Source organism: Pipistrellus hanaki, assembly GCF_964339955.1.
Source record: "Pipistrellus hanaki genome assembly, chromosome: 12".
Taxonomy (NCBI): Eukaryota; Metazoa; Chordata; class Mammalia; order Chiroptera; family Vespertilionidae; genus Pipistrellus; species Pipistrellus hanaki.
In genome coordinates this window covers 13,785,388-13,811,117 of record NC_140514.1, presented here as the reverse complement: position 1 = coordinate 13,811,117, position 25,730 = coordinate 13,785,388, and the positions used below count along the sequence as shown (strand labels likewise).

Below are 25,730 nucleotides of genomic sequence, written 5' to 3'. Positions count from 1 at the left end.
TCTCCCCAAAGCTCAGGAGGGTAGCACACGCATTTGTCCTGACAGATCAGATGATCCTATCGGTAACGCCCTAGTACTATGGGGGGATGATTTTGTAATCAGGTAGACTAGATGAAAACAACAGTTTCAACCCCTTACCGTGTGACCTTGGGCAAATGATCTTTCTCTCTCTCTGGCCATCCGTTTCATCATCATCTGTAAAAACAATGAAAATGGCACAGATCTCAGAAATTGAAGGTAATGTGAAAACAGCATTCAGCAAGATAATTAACATTCAACAAATGTCAGCCCCATCACTCCACTCTCAACACATTCCCAACTCTTATTTCTTTAAACAGCAAAAAGAAAAGAGCCACTGGCCTGTTTTCCCAGGTTGTCACCTGTTCCCATCCTTTCTTAAGGTGGCAAAGGGGACATTATACAATGAACATACAGCCCAGGGGCCACAGGAACCCCTGGCCTTGCCTCTGCCCTGCATAGCCTGCTAGTCACTACTAGACAACCAGCTCCGTCTGCACAGGGCAATGAAACGCCTTGCCAGTCCTCTGGCTTCTTTTGCTTTAATCTCAGTGAGTAACCCAATCTCCACCCCCACGTGCATGTTCCCTCATTTCTCCCATGGTGACTAAACAGACTGCACTCCTGCTACTTTTACTGCCGTTCAGGCCCACCGTGTCCCTGCCAACCACCACTGTCCAAATATTCCCACACCTGTCAACTCACCCAATGGGTCCAGTATCTCACTCGGCTGACTCAAAATATTGACTTTTCCCTTAGCTACACCATCCCTTCACCTCAGAACAGCACGTAAGCCGGTTGAATCCTTGGCTAGCTTCATTGCAGACTCAGCCTTCCTCCACTTTTTGTTTCCCATCTGTTGACATCACATTCTACCCACTCCTAAATCTTTCATCATACTCTCAGCCCAGGACTCTGAATTTCAACCACAACATCTTTTAGTTCCTTCCCCACCCAACCTCCACAGGGTCATTGTTCTAATCCAAGTTTGTGCAGCCTAAAACAAAAATCTATGAAAGAAATGAATCAAAGTCCTATTGTCTTTCAGTGGCTGAGTCACACAACTTCATTCCTTTTAAACCCCCGCCCCTGCTCCCAAGAAATGGATTTCTATGCAATTATTCTCCTGAGATGTCAGGGGATTTCAAGAAGGGCCCAGAATTCTAAGCCCTTAGCCTTTCCTTCCCAGCATTTTCTGGTGGCATTCTGAGCCTGCCTAATGCCAGGAGTCTCCTGGGGCTTGATGACTCAAAAATGACAGAGCTCATTGGTCTCTTTCTGCATGAATTAAGGATGTCTTTCTGGCCTCTTCCAAAGCAGCTCAGTAGTTCTCCCTATTCACCCAGGTGGGAGGTTTTTATACATAAAGGAAACTGGGAGGGGTTTTTATCTGAAAACAAAGGTACACACTGCCATGGAGCCATATAGATAAAGATACAAGACTGCCCTTGGCTCCCTGCCCGTCATTGTCCCAGCCATACTTCTAATTTAAGAAACAACAAAGTAAAACTGGACGAAAATCATCTAAGAATAACGTATCCTTTGCTGTGTAATTTTGGGAAATAATTATCCAGTCCAGTGTTTTCATCCAAAGCCATCTCAGCTATAAAGCTATTGCATCACACCAACTTTTCAGAGTATTTTCTTACTGGAATTTCCCCCGTAGAGTGACATAAATAAATAGCACTCTTAGAGGTACTCTGGCCAGAATGCTCTATAACTAAAACACAGAGACACGAAGCCATTTGCCCAGGATCACACAGCCAGTTAGTGACAGAGCAGGGGTTGGCCGGTGATCCCAAGGTACCCTACCAGTGACCCAACAATTCCACTCCTGGGCATATGCCCATCAGAAAGGTCTTAGTTGTCTAGTGTTCTGGAAACAGCACCACCTGGCCTTCCCGCTCCCAACCAGATAAGCTCATATGTACCCGGTGAATTCCTGTCTCATAATTAGAGTCCTATGACATAGTGTCTGCAAGCTTTGGCCGGTGATCCCAAGGTATCCTACTGTGCAGCAAACACCCTTTAGATTCATCATCTCCTGCACCTCCTCTCTTAACAATTTAGGCTTCGTTCGGAACGTTTGCAAAGCCAGAAATATTAGCAATACCAGGAAATGTTTTTCTCCTCCTTTTTATTCTTTTGTCTTCTTATAAAGCTTTTCCTTATTTTTTTCTGATGCCTAGCCAGCAGTATTGAAATCTCCTCCCCGCCCTCCCCACCTGCTATGTGCATCTCCCCAGGCTCTGAGTGATAGCCGAGCCTCATGATGGCATCGCTGTCTCCAGGCTTATGGCCCTTAAAATAGCAAATCTGAGCTCTGGCTGTAGAGTAGAATCCTCTGGAGACTTTAAACACAATATATGCCTGCAACTACTTTGAACGTATGGATTCCCTGTGACCCAACAATTCCACTCCTGGGCATGTGCCCATCAGAAAGGAATGCATGGGTCCACCACAGCTGCATACAGACTTTTCCCAGCAGCATTATTCATAGTCCCCATGTCCACCACCAGGAGAATGGACAAACTGTGACACCTTCATACAATGGAATACCTTACACTTAAGAGAAACACACTTCAACAACACACATATATTTCAAAAACAAGTCAATTAATATATAGTCTCATTGGGGGTGAATTATACTGGATGAGGGAGGCAGAGGGGCCCAGGGTTCTGGTAATAATTCCTGCTCACTTATGATTTGTACTTGTTTCTATATGTGTGTCAGCCTCATTGAAAAATTTGCTTACAATAAAAGAAAAACGTCTGGGCCTCATTCCCAGAAATTCTGACTTAGTCTGGGTGGCACCTGGGTTTAGTATATTTTAAAAGCTCCCCAGGTGGCATTATTATACAGGGTTTGCAAACCACCGCCTGAGATTTATTCACCACAGTAGTCTGCAGAAATGAAAAGCTGACACTGCTTTCAAATTTCCAAGGTCCACCCACCCCGAAGGAGAGGCCTGGCCCCTTAGCACCAAACATCAGGCCACCTGCGACCTGACCCCAGTCAACCTATCTGGCAGCCGCTCCGCCACCCTCTGATTTGCACTTGGCAGTCTAAAAAGGAGTGAAATTTCCTGCGCCGCCATGCTGTCTCTGCCTCTGTGTGTCTGCCATCACTCACCCCTTCCTCCGGACTGCCCTTCCAACCTGCTTCTTACCCTCCTCACCACTCCACTCCAGTGCCAGCTCCCGCAGGAAGTCTTCTCTGAATCCCCAGAGCAGTCTAGAGGCCCACCCAACCCCACTGTACCCTGGCCCAGACCTGTCATTTGGCTCTTCATTGGTGGGGAAAAATGGACTCTAGAAAAACAGCCTTGTTTCTGTGGCCAGCCCATGCCTCCTGCCCCTGCACTTCTCCACTGCAATCTCCATTCCACCACCCAATCGCTCAACCACTAGGTGATGGGCACTGTTCCGCGTGCTGGGGACACAGCAATCAAAAAGAAATAATGGCCCTGATCTCATGGAGCCTACAGTCTCCTTGGGAAGGAACAAATAACAAATAAACAAATGAACAAGGTAATTTCTGACCACATTCAGGGCTTAAGAAAAAGCAAAGCAGGGAACTATGACAGAGAGGAAAGGGGGGTGAGAAGAAGGCCTCACTGAAGAAGTGAGGCCTCACTGAAGACCTGTGAACTGAGAGAGGCTGCCAGGCATGCAGAGGACTGGGCCAGACTGCTCCAGGCAGAGGAGGTAGGACCTGTGCAGGCCTGGAGACAGGGATGAGCTTGAAGCTTCTGAGGAACATAAAGGCCAGTGTGACTGGAGGGAGAGAAAGGGTCAGAGAGGTGAGCAGGGCCTAGTCCTTGGATGGCTTTCCAGCCATATAAACCCTCTTACCCTCTGGCTGTTGAGTAGCGATGAAACCTTAGTCTGAGGTTAAGGAAATGGAGTGGGTGGTTGAGGTGGTAGAGGGAAGAAGGCTTGGGAGGGAAAACTCCAAGTTCTTTGTTGGATGTGGTAAGTTAGAGATGCCTTCCAGATAATCACCTGGTGTTATCAGATGAGCTGTTAAATATCTGAGTCTGGAGCTCAGAGAGTTGGTCAGGGATGGAGATTTGGGCGGGGGGGGGGGGGGGTGGAATATGGATATCATTAGCATAGAGGTGGTATTCAATACCACTGGTTTAACTGAGCGCCCTAGAGAAAGAATAGGTGGAAAAGAGTATAGGACCAACTGCCAAGCCCTAGGACATTCATTCCAACCTTTGATACCAGCAACAGAGGAAGATGAGAGAGGGGGAGGGAGGAAGGAAACAAGCAGAGCATGATCTCCAGGGAACCAGAGAAGTGAGTGGCTTGAAAGGGAGGCATCAACTTTGACAAATGCTGCTGAGAAGTCAAATAAGACGTAGACACACACACAATAAAGTGACCATTGGACCTGGCAATGCAGAGGCCATTGGTGACTGACAGCTTCAGCCAAGTGAGGAGACTGGAGACCCATTGGAATGGGTGTCAGAGAAAAGGGAAGACCAGGAAGTCCAGTCAGTGATTACAAACAACTCGCCCTAGGGATATGAGAAGTAATGGCAAAGGTCGCTAGAGGGGATGTGGGATCCAGGGGAGGGCAGTTAAATGATGGGAGATAGAATAGTTTGTGCTCTGATAGCAGGGAACCCGTAAAAAGGGAAAAACTCATACAATCATCAAACCCAAATGATCACTGCCTTCCTCGGCACCACTTGGTTCCTGGGTCCCTGGGACATCATTGGGAATCATCCAAACTGGCCTTCGGTATTCATCTCTCACCAGGTGGTTCTGTTACCATGGTGCTAAGTAGAAATAATGCTCTCTTATACGTGTAAGTCACGTCCTGCTCACACGTGCTTTCATTTCATCTTCTCATCTGATCACAACAACCCAATGTGCAGTTGTCAGGACAGAGTTTAATGCCCTGCCCCTAACCTTGGGACAGTTCAGGAGCCAGCCTAGCTTCATACTGGCCGTTATCAGCAGAGCCAGGACCCCAGCGGATGACCCTGCTGTGCTCTGTCCAGTCACCATGTGGGCACCAGAGCAGCCCTTCCTCCTCTGTGTTGCTAAGGAACAGGTATAAAGGCTTTAAGTGAACACAAAAACAAGACCATGAGCCAGGTGTGGTCATTAGCTGGCACAGAGTACTTCCACTTACCTCACAGGCAATACCTGGAGTCAGGAGCTGCTGAGGTCAGGAACAGGCAGGGACAGATTATCAGATGGTAGAGGCCAGAAGTTCAGGACAGTTCGAACCGGTGTTCATCCTTTTTGGGACTGAAGGTGCTGGGCGGAAGAGGTCCAGCAGCTTGCGGCTCTTCCTCAGAGGGCCCTAGGGCCAAACGTATTTGGGAGAACCTCTCTAAACCACAGAAATGTTGTGAGTAAACCTTTTTATCTATGAAGAAAACATACAAAGATGCTCAAGTGAGAAAACCCAATTTCTTAAGGTTGACAAGCTGAGTCTAGTCATGGTGTCATGGTAACCAATGTGTTTTCCTGAAGTTGACTAGCCCCACACACTTAAAAGAAGTTGGTAAATACGAGGATGACCATTTTACAAATAGAAAATGCAGAATGTCTGCCATCACAGCCACCCACAAGGAAAACAGGAAATGGAGGTGCTGGGCCCTGACTTCCACTCAGTGTGGCCTCTAGACCAGTCAGTCTCTCTTGGGCCTCAGTAAATCCAGGACACAGACTCAGTCCTCTCCCCGCCCCACCCTGGTGGGCCTGTCACTCTGTGAGAGAGTCAGGTCCAGCTTTGGCCCCGGAGCTGCTGGTATCTGCTGTGGGTCTTGCTTCATAGCTGGTTTCAGTTTTGGAAAGAGAAGGAGTCTGGTATGAGAGACCACTCTTTCAGGAGGGGTCTCCCAGCTTTGGAGGAATCAGGATTTCCTTTCTCTCCTCAGCTGGAACCAGTGGGCCGTAAGACGACCTCCAACAACTTCACCTACAGCCGAACCAAACTCAAGTGCCCCTCTCCTGTGAGTAACGGTCCCACCTGTCCAGCATGGGACAGGCGTCTGGGGTGGGGATGGGGGCGATAGAGCCACCGGGAGACACACAAATCCCCTGGGAGGCTTTGGCATCGTACACTTCTTTCACTGCCACCATTCTCACATCTCACCTTTCCCCACTGTCCCAGGCACCTTTCAGCTCCTCAGAGTGGGGGCAGCCATGGGTGAGGGGCAGGAGGAAGCAAGAGGTCCTGACTGAAGGAGGAAGAGGCACTCAGGGGAGGCAGGCAGGACTGGCGGAAGGTTGAGTCACCCTCTACCCTGAGGAGTCTGAGTCATGCTCTGTCTTAAACAAGGTGGAGGAGCTCTCCCAAGCCAGGCATGCCACTAGGGCTGGGGGGTTGGGAGGCAGAGAGAAATAAGACACCAAGTCTGCCCTGGGAGCCTACAATCCACCTCCTCCCTTCCCACCACTGCCTTTTCCAGGCCTTACTGCCTTTACCTGGACCACTGGCTAACTCCCGAACTTGCTCCCCAGCTCTCTCCTCTCCCCACTCTATCCATCCCATGTTCACTGCAGACACCAGCCTGCCAGGATTGTCAGGACTACTTGAAACCCTTCCCTCCATGAAACCGTCCATGGAAGAAAGGCACCTTAGACATTGTTCTGTCACCTTCAACACTCTCTGCTCCTGAAAACAGAGCAGTTCCCTGGCGAGCCCCACAATTGCCCTGTCTGTGCTTTCACTGCTGCCTCCTCTGGAGGCGCATCCCCCATCTCTGCCTTTGGAAAATCTTTACATCCTCCAGGCCCTGTCTTAGTCTTTACATCCTACTGTCCCTGCATACCTGCCTTAGTCTCTCTTGTGTTTACACTGCTCCTAAGACACCGAAAGGCTCCAGTGATGTGATCGCTTCTCAACATGTCTTATCTCCCACCTGGGCAATGAGAGATGTCATATCTTAGCTCTCAGGCACTCGCACAGCTCCCTCAGCCATGGCTCCCGCAACAGGCACTCCGTGTTCGCTGAAAGGGAGGAAGGGACCCAGGAAGGCAGGCCCAAGCGCCTTCTCTCCCGGTCCCTCTCATTTTGGTTCTCCAGTTGACTGCAGAACCAGCTGTCCTTCCACCCTGACCTTCTCTGCTCCCCCAGCACCCCTGGATGGGAGGATGGGAATATTTGTCCAGCAGTGGCCTAAAAGAAAGAGTTGGGGTCTCCCCCAAGACTTTTATTGGCCACTGTCAGTTCCCAATCTTCCACAATGGGGTCAACAGGAGGGAGATGCTGGTGAGACACACAGGAGGTTGTAACTGGGTATTGACCACTTTGGACACCCTCCTCCGGAAGGTCTGGGCCCAGTGGGATGAAGGAGCTTTGCAGATCATGAGCTGGGGATATGTGCAAGGCTGTGGTAGCATCTCCAGCCAGGGACCCAAAGAGCCCAAGGTGGGCAGCTAGATGGTTTTCAGAGGCCCCAACGCCTGACCCTCTCCTCCTCCGCAGGAGAGTCCTTACCTCCACACCCTGAGGAATAGTCAGCTACTCCAAAGCCAGGCTGAAGAAGGCCCCAACATGCTCCCCTGGGCCGTGCCAGTGGCAGCAGGAGGTGGCCTTGCAGTTGGTGTCGGCGTGGTGATGGCATGGAGAGCCATGAGAAGCCGCCAGAAGGAAGATCCTCCAATAAACCTGAACACTGTGAGTTTGTAGGCCCACCAGCTGCATGGATGCTCATCCTAGAAGCCCCAGCCACACACTCCTCCCCAGCCCTCTACCTCAGCCACCGCAGAGCGCTTCCACACCTGGTGACGTAGGAAGCCAAAAGGACCATCCTGACTTACCGAGGCCTGGGACCAATGCTCCTGGAATTGGCGAATTTAAATGAAGGCCAAAGCCATTCTGTTCTTGGGTTAACCTGCTTGAAGCTCTTGCCTTCCATCTTGTCATGTGATGAGGATGTGGGAGCTAGAGCCTTTCGTGTCATCTCAGCCAGTGCTGCCCAAGTGATCGCCGACCCGAGCCAGACCGGCCCCTGTCGGGCTCCAGTCAGCACTGGAGGAGCAGATCCTCAGTGCCCAAACCCACTACTTAGAGTGTGGGGAGGACACTGGTCAGCAGGTGCTGGCTAGAATTCGGGAGCTGGCTGGCCACCATCCATTACAGTCCAACACATACCTGCCGTGCACCTGTTTTGGACCCGGGGCAACACAGAGCACTGTGGTACCTCCAAGGCTGTGAGGTTCCTGGCCAAGAAGACAAAACTCCTTCAAGAGACAAGAAGCTCTGTGACAGTGCAAGTCAGCGCTATGGCAACGACGGGTAAACACAGCCGATTGCTCTCAAGACTAGGAAGAGTTCCTTGGCAAAAGTTTCCTGAAAGAGGACAATGTTGAAATTCCATTTAAAAAAAGATAAAGGATTGGAACATGAACACCTTACATATCCTCAACCTGGCTTACTCCAGGGACTAAATTTCGGAGTGATTTCCTCTTTCTACGTTACCAGGTTGCTGAGAAAGAGACAGAGTCTGACAACCCAGGCCCTACCATGGCAAGACCCTGACTGGATGTCTTTCCCAGATCATTCCTTTGATTTTGCACAAAAACCCAGGGAGGGGATGAGTTTTGAAACTAAGAGTGGTGGTTGCGCAGCATTGTAAATGCTACTGACTTATTCCTTTAAAAAGGTTAATTGTAAGTCCTGTGAATTTCACCTCAATAAAAAGCAAGCAAAATGAATCCATTATCATCTGCCTTCTAAGCATATCTTCATATATCTCCGATCACATAGTGTGGGATGACAAAGAATGTGAGTTAGAACCCCAGTTATACCATCTGAATGTGTGGCCCACAGAGCAAACCCCATCAGCAGCCTGAGCCCCGGTCTCTCAGATTCCTCCTCTATAAAAGTGGACTCAGAGAACCCATTTTGCCTGCCTCGCAGCACAGCTGGAAAACAAGAAATGCCTGTGAAAATGCTCTAAAATACTGCACACCTGGAAAGGAGCTCTTTTCTCTTCTGTGGAGAGTTGAGATAGTGTTCAGACTGCAGGGGAAGTGGAGAGGTCTGAAGACAGGTGTGGGAACGGGGCAGTAATGGATGGATGGATGAAGAATGCCTGCCTTCCTCTCGTGAAGGGTCATCATCTTTTGCAAAACAGGGTAGAGTCCCCGGAGGACCTAAGTCCTGTCCCAGTGTTCTCTGAGCTTCAATTTCTGTTTGTCCAGTGGGAATAGCATACCTGCTCCACTTCTTCCTAAGGACCAAAAAACAGTGACAAAGACACACACGTCCTAAAAAACTGCCTCATCATAACTTGTGCTCCTGGCTTACCACAGTGTAGCAACAAAGAGAACCATTAAATCTAAGAGTTCATCTTCCCCCCACACACCCCCAGTTTGCCCTCAAGTCTCTATACCTCCAATAGTTCCCATTTCAAGAAATCACAGAATTCCTAACCTCAAGTCCCTCACTTGAGTTGGAGTTGGAATTTACACTACCTGAGTAATCCAGGAGCCCCCGGGGCTGAAAAATGAACAACAAACAGTGGTCCCAGGCTGGTGACCAAGGAGCACTTGACAGAAACAAAGAGAACTCTCTAAAGGGACACAGACCAGGCCCCAAATTCCCACCAAATATATGCTGAAAATCCAAAATGTAAAAACACATGAGAGTACGTACTTGAACCCGGTGGTAGTATTCACACATTGACCCCATGCCATGTCCCTGACCCGTAGGAAAATGTTCTGTCTCACTAGGATGACACCCACAGCCACACCACAAACAAAGCCAACAAATCCTGAGGAAGCTACAGTCCATGTTCCTCTCCATAGAGGCTCTTTTAATGCAAACAAGATTCGTATGGATTAAATTTGGTCAGGAACCTTCATAAAGAACATGGAACTTTGTGCTCTTTAGGGTGGAGAGATGATTTAGTTAGAGGCCAAAAAGAAAGGGTTCGTGGAGACTGAGGAAACTCCATTAAGTGGAAAGATGTGATTAGGAGACAACAAGAAAGCCAGAGAAAATGAGGATGGATAAGCCAGGGAGAGTTGGGTTAGTGAGACACTATGGAGGGGGTGAGGAGTTAATAGTGATTATGTTGTTATAAAGGTTGTAATATCAGGCTGCATTTGATTTGGGACTATAAATGCAATTGGGATAAGGTTGGTACAGCTTGGCTGGCATGGCTCAGTAATTGAGTGTTGACCTATGAACCAGGAGGTCACAGTTCAATTCCCGGTCAGGGCACATGCCCAGGGTTGTGGGCTCAATTCTCAGTATGGGATGTGCAGAAGGCAGCCAATGGATGTTTCTCTCTCATCAATGTTTCTATCCCTTTCTCCCTCTCCCTTCCTCTCTGAAATCAATAAAACATAAAAATATAGAAAGAGTGTTTTTTAAAAAGTTGGTAAAAATAAAAATAAAACCAATAAGAGCTGACAGAGGGCTTACACTATGATAGGCATCATGGTGCACAATAATTAAAATTTCTATATCCCTATTGTCATCCCCCCTTTTTTAAATATATATTATTGATTTTTCACAGAGAGGAAGGGAGAGGGATAGAGTTAGAAACATCGATGAGAGAGAAACATCAATCAACTGCCTCCTGCACACTCCCTACTGGGGATGTGCCTGCAACCAAGATACATGCCCTTGACCGGAATCAAACCTGGGACCCTTGAGTCCGCAGGCCTACGATCTATCCACTGAGCCAAACCAGTCAGAACTGTCATCCCCTTTTTACAGAGAAGAAAACCAAGACTCAGAAGAGAGGTAACTGGCCCTGAGCTATACTTTCACTGCATAATGGGACATTCATCAAAATGAAAACTAGTGTCCAGGGAAAGGGAAAATCCCAAAGCATAAAACAGATGATCCAGCAGGGAATTGGGCCAAACTGCAGATAAACATGGTACAAAATAAAAGTCTAAAAAAAGAGGACATTGTTTTCACAAGGCTAGGATGGCACCATGAGTTCCTCTGTTTCAATTAAAGAACTAAGTCATCTCTAGTTAATAAGCTATTATTTTAAAAATTAATGGAAGGGACTATGGTTTATTTTACTAGCATCTATGTAGAGTTTCAACAGCAGGCAAATCTTTTAATTAGAAAAATAAAATGAAGATACAATCCCTGTGAGAATCAGTAGACAAAACAAATGGCAAGATTAGACCCACATTTTACGTAACAGTCTTTCTTACAACAGAATTGAAGACAGACTATACATTTGTTTAGAAAGATTAAAGATGAGGGATTTATATAAAACATGAGACAAGAATAAGGCACCCCCCCCCCAAAAAAAAGCAAATTTATGAAAGAACTAAGAATCAAATAGAACTTCTAGAAATCAAATACATTGGTGATAAAGAAGATTAAACTTTGGGAGAGATAACAGTAGGTATTTAGTGAAGCAGTATTTCCTGGGTACTCACTGTGTACCAGGCATTGTTTTTAGCGGGAAGTCTGCATTACTCATCGGTTCTCACAAAGCCCAGGGAGGTACACCCTACTATTAGCTCAAAATCTTACAGACAGGGCAACTAAAGCAGATTCTGTGTCTTTTCAGTCTTTTTGTAAGAACTGGGATAAAAACAACAGTTTAAAGGATGGGCATTCAATACTTCCTTCCCACATCAGTGGTTATTCAAGGGGCTTTGTAAAACAACCATAATAATGAAACTACATTTGGCACCTTACAGTTTACAAAGCATTTCAGCATCTTTGCATTTGATCCTCACCACAAACGTGGAAACAAAGGTCAGTGTTGTTAAGAAAAAAACATCTAAAACTTGGAATGAAGACAGGAAAGTCGCCACCTGCCCTGTCAGTGCCCTCGCTCCACAAGCTCATTAAGAGCTTTTCGGTCATCTGGGATACACTGTCAGGCTGTGCTGTTTACGATTGGATTAGAGCTCAGGCATGTTGACTAGTGGATTTCTGACTAGTGGGATAGATAACCCGAAGGCTAGTTGTATCAGTTACCAGTTCTGTGTCTGTAAGCAACATTATTTCAGCATTCCTTTAACCAGCTAATTGCAAATCTCCACTCCTCAGATTCTTCTTTGAACCGAACTTCACCATCTTAATCATTCCCTCATTAATTACTGAGTTGAAAAGTCTTTGACATGTGTTCATTCTGTATTACATGAAGACATGCTTTTAACTTTTTAAAATTAAGAAAATGGTTTTTTAAATTATTTTTAAAATAACAAGAGAACATGTCTTTTAAAATTTTAAGAAAATATGCAAAACCTCAGGATATTTTTTTAAATTAGTAAAACTGAAGTAAGAACCAACCAGCCAGTATTTCTATCCCCAGCTAATAGTTCTCAGAGAAACATTTGCAAATATGTCTCTCTAAGGCAGTGTTCTGCAAACTCATTAGTCAACAGAGCCAAATATCAACAGTACAACGACTGAAATTTCTTTGGAAAGCCAAATTTTTTAAACTCAAACTTCTTCTAATGCCACTTCTTCAAAATAGACTCGCCCAGGCCGTGGTATTTTGTGGAAGAGCCACACTCAAGGGGCCAAAGGGCCGCATGAGGCTTGCGAGCCGCGGTTTGCCGACGACTGCTCTAGGGAGATGGGTGCAAGCATATTCATGGCTGTGTTCACAAATCACAAAAACTGAAAATGATTAACTCAATGTCCATCATGAGTGGATTAGGAAATACCTTGGGGTATTTTAACACACTGGAGCATGTAGACATCAGTGGAAAATGAATCACTACAGTTTCATTCATCAACTTGGGTGAATCTTACATCTAATGTTAAAAGAAGAAAGTTTGACAAAGACTTCATGAAATCTGATTCCATTTTAAAAAAGGAGCTAGATAGTGAAGGTAGCAAAGGAAACCAATGTGACAATTACCATAAAAATCAGTAAAGTTGTGGCCTTTGAGAGGAGGAGGGCACTGCATTTGAGAGGGGATGTGCGGAGGTTCTAAGATACCAGCATCGCTATTTCTAACGTAGATGTTGGATTCACAAGATCTTGCTTGGTAACTTCCTTTAAGTTGATGCATGTATATATTTCAGGCTTTTCCTATACATACATTTCATCACATTTTTAAAGTTCAAAGAATGAAGGAAGATGGCTTATACAAGAACCAAGCTAAACTAGGTCGTTTATTTATTGAGTGGCCAGTCGCAGGGGGCTCTTCGTGGCTCTGAAGCCAGAGGACATTTCCAAAAAAATCCCCACCTTCTTGGTCCGGTAGAAAAGCTACTCTCAAGGGCCACATACAAATCCTTGTAAGTGTTCATTACAAAGCCACCAAAGTGAAGTAAATGTGAGTCAAAGTTGACCTGGGCAAAGAGACAGAGACCCACTCTTCAGGGCAGGCCCCGGATCCAGCTGGCCCAGACCCAGCCTCCTGGGAGCTGGCCAGGGGAGGCCCAGCTCCTTAGCAACAAGGAACTTGGAAGCAGCGGCGAGAGCTCACTGGGCTTTGGCTGAAGAAGGCCGGGATCTCTGTGCCATGGTCAGAAGACTCGTCAGGTAAGCGTGCGTCCACTGTCCTGGCACTGTGTGCCTCTCAGAGAGGCCCAGAGTCCATCCCCCTTGGCCCTGGCGCAGCATCCAGCCACAAGCATCTGCCATCAGCGTTCCCCTGGTGCTGGGGGAGCAGGAGAGGAAGTGGGGGAGGGAAAGGGCAAAAGAAAGGGAGGTGAGGAAATGGAGGCTCTGCTAAATAGAGTCCACATGGACATGTTTGGGTATTTGAGTTTCAAATACCGCTAGCAGGGTACTCCGCACTCTCCAAAGCTAAGCGACCAAATCCATGTCCCTTCTGGGGGGAGAGGAAAGGAGTGGACAAAGGCGGTCAACCCCCTAGGAGGAAGGTGCCCTGAGCCCTGTGGCGGACCTCAGAGGCCGTGCCCGAAGGGAGGTCTGCAAGGCAGCTTTGTTTTTTTCCACTTATTGGAAAATAGCTCAGAGCAGATCTCCTCTGACCAGTAGATAATGTCGTTATGTATGGAGGTTCGATTTCAACCTTTCTTTTCCGCTTCTATTTTTGTACCGCATTTTCCCCAGCAGGAGACGTGATCAGCATCTCTCTGGGTCTAAAGTCCCCTGGGAGACAAGGAAACAGGAGCGGTTTCCTGTCCCCAGGGTAGCCCACCTAATCTAGAGAGAGGCACAGGTGCCTGAAAAATAGCACAGGCGATGGTTTATGTCTCATCCCACAGGCCTGCCATGAGAATGCGGGAGCACTCAGCACAGAGCTCCACCTGGCAGAGTGGACACTCCATTCATTTAGCAACTATTGATGCTATCCAGACAAGCAATCAAATTAAATAAGAAAACCAAGGAGCCTTTTGTTACTCAGCCAAATGCTTATTTATTTATTCAGTCCACACACACACACACACACTGCCCCAAGTTTATATTTAGGTTGTTCCTATAGCAGAACACTTTGACCAATAGGTGTCTTCATTCATTCTGTCCATCAGTCAGCCAATCAGCCGACGGAGCTGAGCCTCATTACCATGTGTCCTGTGTAAGCCACCAGGAAACATGGCTGAGGGCAACGCAGGTCATCCCCAACAGTTTCACAGTCTGCCGTGGGGCTCGCCATGTTGTTTTGATAAAGCACTTATATCAGCAAAAAGCTTTAGCATGTAGAGCCCAATATAGATATAGTTATTATAAATTATATATATATGTACAACTGTACCGATATATAAATCACAAGACATTACAAAAATAGAAGCTGTTAAAGAACTAAATCACGCTGAAATGAAGTTTTGCTCTTGTTAAAATAGTAATGATATTTGAGGGGGAAGAGAGCATTTTGATTGAAGGTGTTTCACTATCGTTTAAAGTCTGATTTAAAGCTCTGTAAGATAAGGATTCCTAGGTCTGGTTTCCTATTAACTTTGTTTACATGCTTGCTTTCAAAAGTTGTCACAGTTAAAAGGAAAAGATTCCTTGCCAACATGGGTAGCTCCAAACAGAAGGTACCTTGTCGGTTGTGTTAACTACATCATGACTGTCGTTCATTTACACAAAGATGGTTGTTGAGCTGTCACTAATGAAAGGCCCTCCTCCCCGGCTTCAACCTTTACTTCTCAGCAAACGCGTTGGGAGGTGTCCCATTTTGCACAAAGGGGCTCAAACCCCACTGACACTCTTCCCTTTGAGATTTTAAAAACAGGTTTTATAATGTACTTCTCCGTGTTTTCTTTTTACTTACAGATATGAGAGTCTTTACAGAATCACAGAACACTGGCAACATTCCCAAACATCTGCTTTCAAAATCAATCTCCTCCCTAACCTTTGTGTTTAAAAAGCACCATTGCACATTGCTCTATATAACTTAGTTTCAAAAAGCAATTCCTTCTTTTCCACAAAGTGAGGCTTTCTTTGTTTGTTTTTCTAGTATGTACTAAGTGACATAATCCTGACAACCAGCTGTCATACTAGAAAGGGTCAGCAAGTTTGGAAACTATTGATAAAAAACGTGTAATTAATCCTCAAGCTTAATGGTTGTTATAAGCACGTTGCTTGTATCTCATTACAAAAATGTTGTAAGGATTCTATTATACTCAGAAATCTTGTTTTTGTAACAATTACTGCATTGAAGATATCTTGCTGTATTTTGTGCACTCCTGGCTTGGAAGCAATAGCTCACCAGCAAATGAAAGACTTTCATTGACGGTGCTAGATCTGTATTCTTACCAAGGAACCTTTTATTCGACTCTTCAATTGGTGAGTACACTTTCGCAGTTTTTGCAAAGAATTGGTTTTATTAAAGAAAACATTTTCTGATGAAACTAAATCTTCACTGGTACATTTTTCTTTTGATGGTACACATTCACACAGCTACTGTATGTATATTTTATAACTAAAACAATCCAACCGATACCATAGGCTAGAACATGCTGGAGTTTTTATCTATATTACTAGAGGCCTGATGCACGAAATTTATGCACGGGGCAGGAAGGCGGGGGGGGGGGGGGGTGTCCCTCAGTCCAGCCTGCACCCTTTCCAATTTGAGACCCCTCAAGGGATGTCTGCTTTCCCGTTTAAGCCTGATCCCAGTGGGATAGGGCCTAAACGGGCAGTTGGACATCTCTCTCACAATTCAGGACTGCTGGCTCCCAACCACTTGCCTGCCTGCCTGATTGCCCCTAATCACTTCTGCCTGCCAGCTTGATTACCCCCTAACCACTCTGCTGCCAGCCTGATCAACCGACACCTAACTGCTCCACTGCTGGCCCAATTGCCCTCCCTTGCCAGCCTGGTCACCCCCAACTGCCCTCCCCTGATGGCCCGGTCACCCATAACTTCCCTCCCCTGCCAGCCTGGTCGCCTTTAACTGTCCTCCCCTGCAGGCCCAGTCACCCCTAACTGCCCTCCCTTGCCAACGTGATCGCCCACCCCTAACTGCCCTCTCCTGCCGGCCTGGTTGCCTTCAACTGCCCTCCCCTGCTGGCCATCTTGTGTCCACATGGGGGTGGCCATTTTGTGTGTTGGAGTGATGGTCTATTTGCATATTACCTCTTTATTATATAGGATAACCAGATACCTGATGTTTCATAATTTGTTCTAACACATAGCAATGTTTTCTCTGCATCTTCCAACAGTGTGTATAAACAAGTACCTATTCTTTTTTATAGTGTATAATTTCCCTGGTTTTATCTTAGTCATTGTGGTATGTAATTCTTTGCCTCTCTACTAAGACAACTTTAAAAAGATAGACAAGGCCGTTAAACATTTATCATTAAGTTTAGAGAATTTTGTGAGGTGGTGATTTCAGAACCCTATGATTTCAAATATTGCTTTTAAAACGCATGGTGGTTTGTGGACACATAACAAATGTCTTGCTAATCCATATAATCTTATATCATTACTTTATATCTGGATGCAACATACATCCTTAGGGAGGGGCTTATTATTACTAGGGAGAGGGTTATATAAATCGGTACTCAATATAGACTTCTTGATAATGTCAATGTTTTATCTTCTCGTCAGGCCTGACTAGATCGTCATTGTTTTTATTTCATGATGTGGCCATGTGGAGCCCAACTGTCAGAAAACTGTCAGCTCCGCCATTTTCCTTGTTGCTCTTTCTGACAGCTTGTCAGGCCGATTTCAGTTCCAGTTCTATTACTTGCTAACTCTGTGACCTTGGAGGACAATTGTCACAGCACGTTGAAAGTAAATGATTGAGCAAAGGGCCACTTCCAACACCTCTGTGTTGGGAATGTGACATGTGATACTTGAGTGAGAGTGCCAGGGTCAATCCACAGATTGTTTTTACAATTGATTATTAGAGAGCAAGGAAGGGAGAGGGAAAGAGAGAAACATTGATGTGAAAGCCGTTCGTGGATCGGCTGCCCCCTACCAGGATCAAGCCTGCAATCTGGGCATGCGCCCCAACTGACTGGGAATCAAACCAGCAACCTTTTGGTTGTATAAGATGATGCCCAACCAACTGAGCCACACCGGCCAGGGCCCAGCACACTCTTGAAGAGGAAAAAAGACCAGGATCCAGGAGTGGGAAGCAGAAGGTGGCTCTGGTATGACTCTTGGCCTGGCTGAGGGACAGTGGGACTGAGTTTCCCAAACTATGCTCTGGGACAGTGGTCGGCAAACCACGGCTCGCAAGCCACATGCTGCTCTTTGGCCCCTTGAGTGTTCGAATGTCACTTCTTCAAAATAAACTCACTCAGGCCGAAAACCGATTTCTGCGTATGGGCCACAGAGTTTCATTCGCACTGTACATGGTATTTTGTGGAAGAGCCACACTCAAGGGGCCAAAGAGCCGCATGTGGCTCACAAGCCACAGTTTGCCCACCACAGCTCTAGGAGATGTTAATATGTGTGCTCAGGCAAAAAAAAAAAAAAAAAGTGCAGTGGGAGGGAGCTCAAAAAGTTTGAAAAACTTTGCTCTCAGTAGCTCTCACCTGGAAATTAGCATGGCATGCTTGCATCTGAAAGGTGCTGACAACCTCTGACTTAAAGGAACTGCTTCACTTCATTGGATCTGCTATTTCCCATCTTTGTTGAACCCACGGCATCCTTCCTGCCACGCTCAGAAGCGAGGCACGGAACAGTGCTGTGGAGAATGTCCGCTTGGAAACACAGCCACACCGAGCGTGTCTGCCAACGACGCCCTAGCTCTTCCCCTACAGGCTCTCCCCTGCTTGCCGTCCCCCGTGGACTCAGACCAACCTAAACACTCCCACCTAGTTCAGTCTTGGACAGGCCGTCTAAAAACACCCTCTGCTTTATGTGACCTGACTTAGTGACAGGCTCCATGCTTGGTATTCTTGGTATCTTGCCTAGACACTTTTTTCTGCCCAGACTGTTGGTTGCCAGACTTGAATCCCTAACAATTCTTCTCCAGAATTCAGGGTCTGGGTTCTTAAAATCAGGCTCTGGACCTGACCGGTTGCCTCCTGCCTCCCTCTTTTCCTTCCCCCCCTCCTACCCGGCTCCTCCAGGCCTGCTGGGGGGGGCGGGGAGGGGAACACACACCTACCCATTACTCCCCACATGCGCCGTGTCTGGGTGTGACCTTGGGTCTGCTGGTTTCTGGTACCTGTGCCCTTCCCTCTCAAAGCATTCCTGCCCCTCCCCTGGGTGTTCCATGTCCTGTCCTCACTGGGATGCCAACTCGGCTCTCAGAGCACTTTGTTGGTTAACCTTCAGATGTTTTTCCAGAGTTGCAACTTGGGGAAATAAAATAAGAAAAGAAATGACAGTCACTGGCAATAAGCCTGCCAGGGCTTGGGCAGAGTGCACCTGAATCCTTACGGATGGTGGCCTGTGTGTTCAAGGCAGGGGACCACCGCAGCATGTGCACGGGACCAAAAGGACAATAGAACTGGGGACAGCCAGTTTGCTTTCTGGACCTGGGTCTGTGACTGTGAGCAAGTCCCCTGACCTCCGTGAGCCTCCGTTTTCCCGACCACAAAATAAGAATAATCACACCTGCACTGCCGACGTTAAAAGGAGGCATTGGGAAAATTCAGATGAAATAAAATCTATGGGCTCTTTGAAAGTGAGCATTGCTGTAACAATGTAAGGCATTATTATCCATATTTTATGGCTTAGCGTCTTTCTGCCCACATCACAGGCTCCGGATGGGGGCAGGGTGAGGGAGGTTGTTGTTGATTTTAAAAGCAAATAAATATCTTTCAAAGGTTGACTCCGCAGACTTAAGTTATGAAGTGATGGTGAATCACTGGCCACTTCCCCCATCCACTCCACTGAATTGAGAGTGAAGTGACCTATTCAACCTGCTGCGTGGTCACAGAGCACAACCATAACCCAATGGGCATGGCCCCTGGGCTCAGGGAGATCCGAGTTTCCGTCCTGTCTGGGTAAGCACTGTGTCTAGGGTCGGATGACTCTGCACCTCTCCACAGAGCAGGCCCTCCCTGCCAGGGTGAAACCCACAGGCCTGGTGCAGGGACTGGAGGGTCAGAGGAAACACTGAGCAGTGGGGACAATACTTGCTCTGGAGTTAGGTGACATTTAGTCCCTGCCCTGCCACTTACTAACACTGAGTCCTCAGACACGGGACTTAATTTCTCTGTCCCCTATACTTCTAAACAGAGACAATGGTACTTAAGCCCCAGGTTGGTGTGACAACACTGTATGGGTGTGAGCTAGAGGCAGAGGAGGTAGAGATGATGGAGCAGCAGAGGGGAGAGAGGTGGCAGTAATTTGGGTGATTATGGGGGTGATGGCAGGAGGTGATGGTAGTTGAATAGGGCTGGATTGGATTCCATTGAAGAGTATTTGGATTTGTCCAAAAACAATACACAAGCTAAAAAGAGACCCTTGAACCTCAAAGGGCTTAGACCAGTGGTCAGCAAACTGCTGCTCATAAGCCACATGCGGCTCTTTGGCCCCTTGAGTGTGGCTCTTCCACAAAATACCACTGCCTAGGAGAGTCTATTTTGAAGAAGTGGTGTTAGAAGTTTAAGTTTAAAAAATTTGGCTCTCCAAAGAAATTCCAGTCGTTGTACTGTTGATATTTGGCTCTGTTGACTAATGAGTTTGCAGACCATTGGCTTAATAAGACCATTGGCTTAGGCCATAGCAAAGACCCCTAACAGAATGGTCCTTGGCCTTGAGATCCTAGTGACCACCTTCCTGGCGTCGCAGAAGGCTTTGGTCACGGGGTGCTCAGTGAGGCCGAGGGCACAAACCTCTCTGTGTGGGGATGTCCCGGGTGCCAGCGGAGGGAGGAGCAGAAATGCTTGCTTTCTCTTTCTGTCTGGTCCTGGGTCACTGGGCGGCAGAGCTCAGCAGGTTGCAGACAAGGCTGGGAGTGAAATTCATTTCATTCCATCCTGCAAGCTTCCACTTTCTGGTGAAGTGGCCGTCCGGCTGTCTGAGAACCATTCAGAGAGGACACATTATTTTTCACCTTGGAGGGATGCAGGATCAAGTAGATGACAGCTGACCAGCTCTTGGACAAGATGAAGATTCTGCTACTCAGAGTGGCCCCAGGCTCGGTGTCATCTGGGAGCTTTTAGAAGTGCAGACCTATGAGTCAGAATCGGCATTTTTCATCCTCGAAAGATTCTCAGGAGATTACTATGGAAGGAGGGAGGGAGGGAGGGAGGGAGGGAGGGAGAGAGAGAGAGAGAGAGAGAGAGAGAGAGAGAGAGAGAGAGAGAGAGAGAGATGCACTCACAGGGCTCCATTCCTTCTGCAGGCTCTAAAGGGAGAATCCACTTTCTGACCTCCAACTGGTGGAAGTCACCTGTATTTCTGTGTTCCTTGGCTCTGGGCCTCTTGCTCCCTCTTCAAAGACAACAGCACAACTTTCAAAATAAATTTAAGAGGCACTAGTGCAGTGAGCCATGCCTGGACTAACAGTCTGGTGTTGTTTTTCACAATATTAAATTCAGTATTCATTCCTCTCCATTCAACAGACATTTACTATGCACCTAGTCCCTGGAGATCAGGCAGTAAACAATACTGGTCCTGTCTAGGTCCAAAAAGAGCTTACAGGGATGTCTTGCAAAGGAATGGGACAGGCCATTCCTCCCTGGCCACATGTGAGGAGTTGCTCACAGCGCTGGGCAGACACCTAGCCTGCAGACACCTCACCTTGTTGACAGCGGAGTTCAGGTTGCTGTTTGGCTGCAGGCGCTTGGAATCAGGACCTGGTGTACAATAGGGACATACTGTGCGTACACAGAACTGAATTGCTCAACTGTGGCGAATTGACACTCCTTTCTCCTGCCCAAATTCCTCCTCCGTCCTCATCTTTTCCTCCTTCAGAATTGTCCCAAAGAGGCCTCCCTTAGTCTTTCCTACCATTTTCTTTTCCCTGTGTCTTCCCAAAATTTCCATGTACATTTCACCAGTCTGTGTAGCAAAAACAACTGATAACCCAACAGCTTTCCAAAGTTACTCTTAAGCCAGGATGACACACACATGTCACGGAGCCCTGACCCACAGCACTTCGGACCACCTACAGCTTTGTAACGTGACTCTCCCTTTTGAAGACTCTTGAGCTCAAAGGCATAGTTGGGGCAAGCCAACCCCCCACCCACAGGCGCCAGAGGCCACAGCGCTGGGAGCTGCCAGCCTCCAGGAAGATTAAATACAGCTGTAACTGGATGACATCTTGACGTTCTGAGGGACCTCCCCTCTTATGCTAATAGCACCAAACATGGCTCAAACTCCAGTGGGAACCCAGAGCAAGCAGGGTTGCTTGCAGTGACAGGACCCAAATTCACTTCCTGGCTTCGAGGCAGGAATTCTAGAAATTCACTCCTCCAGACGGGAATAGAGCACAGGGTTGCTCCACCCTGGCAGCACAGAGCGGACAGCCTGTCCGAGCACCTGAGCCCACGCCCCACACTGTTCTCCCCAACACGCCCCCAGCCAGACTCCTTGTCCACAAGGAGTGCCGTGTCAAGGCCCAGGCCCCAACCTTCCCTGCCACCACGATGGATATTGTGTAACTCCATGCCCGGAGGACTGAACTTGATCTCTGGGATAGAATATCCTGCATAGATTCTCTCTCACTACACGGAAAGAAAATTGCCTCTGGTTTTCCAAGTAAAAGAAATACAGACAAAGTCCCTTCTCCCCAAGGCCCTGTTGACAGCAGTGTTGACGTAGATAGGCTCGTGTGTGTTTACTCAAAGCGCTTGGGTTTTCAAGTCATCAGTACAATGTGTGGGCTGGGAGGAGGCAGCAGAGAGATGAGAGGAAACCAGCGTTGACTCAGAGCCCTCCACATGGCGGGGTGGTGCTTGGCCTCCTCCATCGTGGTGGCGGCAATAACATTTGTGAAGGTGGCATGACGAGTCCCACTCCGGAGACAAGGAAACGGAAGCTCAGATTCATGGAGCAAAACCAGGATTCAGAGCCCCATTGCCTGATTCCAACGGGCTTTCCTCTCCAGCCCGCTGTGTTCAGGAAGCCAGCAAAGCTCCAGAAACTTCCACCAGGGACGGCAGGGGCAGGGCCATGCGTGTGGAGGGTAGACTTGTAATTAAAGCTCAGAAAATCCATGACGTCCTTGGAAACTATCTAACTGATAACTCCCCTGGCTTCCTGGCCGTGGAATCGGGCTGGAACTCTGACAGCCCTGCCTCCTGTAGGCCCTGAGGCCTTCCGAAGCAAGTCCCGGCAGGTGGGCAGCCTCTCACCCTTTCGGCCACACGTGTTGCGACAGACACTCGTGATTCCACCTGCCTTCCTGCAGGCCTTAGTCACCACCCTCGTTCATAGAGCGCCTGTTTCTAGCCTGGAACCCCTGGCTGTCAGCTGGTCCTCGATAGGAGGCCCTGCCCCAGCCCCACCCAGCTCCAAACCTATGGAGTTTCAGGTGGTGGCTACCCATCTCTGCCAGAGACCCCCCTTTCTCTGCCCCACACTTGGACCCCAGCAAACCCTTGTTATTTGTCAAACTCAGTCACTGATGTGGATGCAGGAAATTTTGGCCGCCTCCCTCAGAATCCAACTCCACAAATGGGTTGCCCTCCTCCCCCCAGTACCTCTCTCCTTCCCACCTCCACTGCTCAGTTCCCAGCATGGATCCAGCTCAGCCCACCTGAGCCAGGACCATCCACAGGTGCAGACCCGAGGACGGTGCTATGGCTGTGAGAACTGCTATATCATTAGATCAGGGGAGCGCGGAGGATTTCACCGCTGCACGGGACAATTAAAAGTTTCTCGCCAATAACTTTTCATAAAGGGATGTAAGGGGTGTTTAACAATGCATCTAATTCAGCATGCCAATCCCTGACGCATGTAATATTGACATCCCACCCATCCCTGGAAAGACAAAGCATGGCGAAGTAGAGACGGGACACAAAACCTGAAACACCAATCAGGTCGACTGTGCCTGCGGGAGGGGATGTCCCCCCATCACCATGGCAAGGAGCTGGTGGAAGATGGGCAGCGAGAAGTAGCGTGAAGTATGGAGAATTCCAACTGCTCGTTGGTCATGTTTGCTCACGCAAGGCAGCCATGAAGGGCAACACCATGAAGGGCAGGCATCCAGAACTCACAGGCAGCTGCCAGCTGAGAATCTTTGGCCGGGAAACAAGAGCACAAGAGAAAGCTGGTTGGGAAAGCTGGCCTCCCCATTAGCCACTGGCACGCCTCGCCAGCCCTGCCTGTCCCAGCTGGCTGTTCCAGCCTCCTCCTCGGTTTCCTTACCTGTTGTCCCTCGCGGCCATGGCTCCTCCTCCTGGATGGGCCTCCTTCTCCCCGGAAACAACAAGTACTGGAAAAATGCCTTGTGCCTCCTGAAAGCCAACAACCCAGACAGGCCAGGACACGCCCCACCGCGCTCCCCAGGACTCTCATTGTCTCATGGTGGCCCAGAGAGACCGCACACTCTTGTTTACTACCCTTTTCAACTCTCACCTGGGCGTGCCTGCCAGACAAGTGTTTTCCAGGGCTATTAGAGAATCCCCTGGTCCAGTGGGCCTGGGGGAAGTCTAAGAAATTTGCATTTCTAACAACACCCAGGTGCTGCGGTGCTGCGGTCCCAGACCTCTGGGGAACCACGGTGCTAGTGATTGCCCGAGTGAGCTTTGAATCAGTGTAAGGCCCAACCAGCGCTTCCTCATCCTACAAATCGTGCTGTCCTGGGTCCGAGATGGAACTAGACAAGCAGCCCTACTTTCTCATCCTGTATAAGACACTATTCATCCTGGCCAGAGGCTGGGCTCCAACAGTGTCCTTGAGTTCCTGTGTGGGGACAGTAGACTATTAAAGGAGACGTTCATGGTACTTTCATAACACACCATGGGCCCCAGGACAAACTTCTTACTGAAACCTAGGCAGCCACAGATTCTAGGTCCTTGGCCTCCCAGGTACTTACCAAGCCGGTAATTGACAGGGACCAGAGGGTCAGCCTGATGGGGCAGCACCGCAAGGAAAGTTCCTCTTTGGGCCTCTACGGAGTTGCTGCTTCCTCCTGAAACAGGACTCCAGGACTTCAGGACTTCATTTGTTTATAAAACAAAAGAATATGGGCGTCTTGCCCTGGAGATGAGGCAATCCAGCAGTCTGCTCCCGCCTCCCACTTTCTAGGGGAGAGAACCCTGGGCTGGGAGTGAAGGAACGCAGGCTCCAGCCTGCTCATGACTATCTGTCGAGGAGAGAGGGGTGTCTGTCATGTTTTTAATTCAGAGGGTTACCCAAATGGCATAATGATGCTATATGACATTGTGGATTTTTAGGACCGTTATGGTTATCTTTTCTAGAACAGGACTCTACACCAAAGCAGCTCCCCCTGCACTGGGAACAAACCCAGTCTCAGCCCACTTTCCTGAGCCCCTCCCTCCTGTATTGTTTCCGATGGTATCTGTTCATTCATCAGACACTTGCTGAGCCCCTTCTCCTTGCCAGCACTCCACCAAGTCCCAGCGTCTGGAAATGAAACTGACAGGATTCTCAGCCTGGAAGAGCTCTGGTGGGACAGAGTGTGGTAACAAGTGCAGTCCCAGCCCAGCAGGACGCGTTGATAGGAGAGTGGGCCGAGGGCACAGGGAAGCCCAGGGGAGACCTGCAGCAGAGATGGCTGGTTTCTGCCTAACACCTATTCACTCTTCTTCCTTAGGAACAGAACCACCATTTTTAGTTTCCTATCGGGCAACCCAGAAAAAAGACTTTATTTTCCATCCTTCCAGGCTGTCAGATGTGACCATGTGATGACATTCTGGTCAATGAGATGTCCTTGGGGATGATCTAGGGCCATGGTCGGCAAACTGCGGCTCTCGAGCCACATGAGGCTCTTTGGCCCCTTGAGTATGGCTCTTCCACAAAATACCATGGCCTGGGCGAGTCTATTTTGAAGAAGTGGCATTAGAAGAAGTTTAAGTTTAAAAAATTGGTCTCTCAAAATAAATTTCAATCGTTGTACTGTTGATATTTGGCTCTGTTGACTAATGAGTTTGCCGACCACTGGCTAGGGATACTTCTAGGAAACCTCCCGAAATGGCACTTAGCACGTGCCCTTTCCCCTGACTCCACCTCCATCTCTTCTCCTTCTTCTTCTTCTTCTTCTTCTTCTTCTTCTTCTTCTTCTTCTTCTTCTTCTTCTTCTTCTTTTCTGTTTTGAATGTAGTTTATTATTATTATTATTATTATTATTATTATTGTTTAAAGTATTACATGTCTTCTTTTTCCCCCAATTGACACCCCCCCCCCCATTTCATCTTAAATCATAAGAATAGAGATGGTCTTAATATAGTAGAGCATAAACTGGAAGGAATAGGTCACGATTCCTAACAGCTTTGTGTATCAGTC

General features: G+C 47.9%; 1 protein-coding gene and 1 long non-coding RNA gene across 2 annotated transcripts in view; one reads left to right on the top strand and one right to left on the bottom strand.

The window, feature by feature from the left end:
• Positions 1-10,336, top strand: part of PLB1 (phospholipase B1) — an 87,849-nt gene extending 77,513 nt beyond the window's left edge. Inside the window, exons 50-51 of the mRNA XM_084900207.1 lie at positions 5,922-5,996; positions 7,475-10,336. Coding sequence (XP_084756333.1) covers positions 5,922-5,996; positions 7,475-7,678 — 279 coding nt within the window. The 3' untranslated portion in view covers positions 7,679-10,336. The remainder of the gene's footprint in view (positions 1-5,921; positions 5,997-7,474) is intronic.
• LOC311630800 lies at positions 138-20,202 on the bottom strand. The gene is made up of 3 exons (XR_014796460.1): positions 20,150-20,202; positions 5,168-5,341; positions 138-195 (listed from the first exon to the last, which is right to left on the bottom strand). It is a non-coding gene; the product is annotated as an uncharacterized lncRNA (long non-coding RNA).
• Between the last annotated feature and the right edge of the window lie 5,528 nt (positions 20,203-25,730).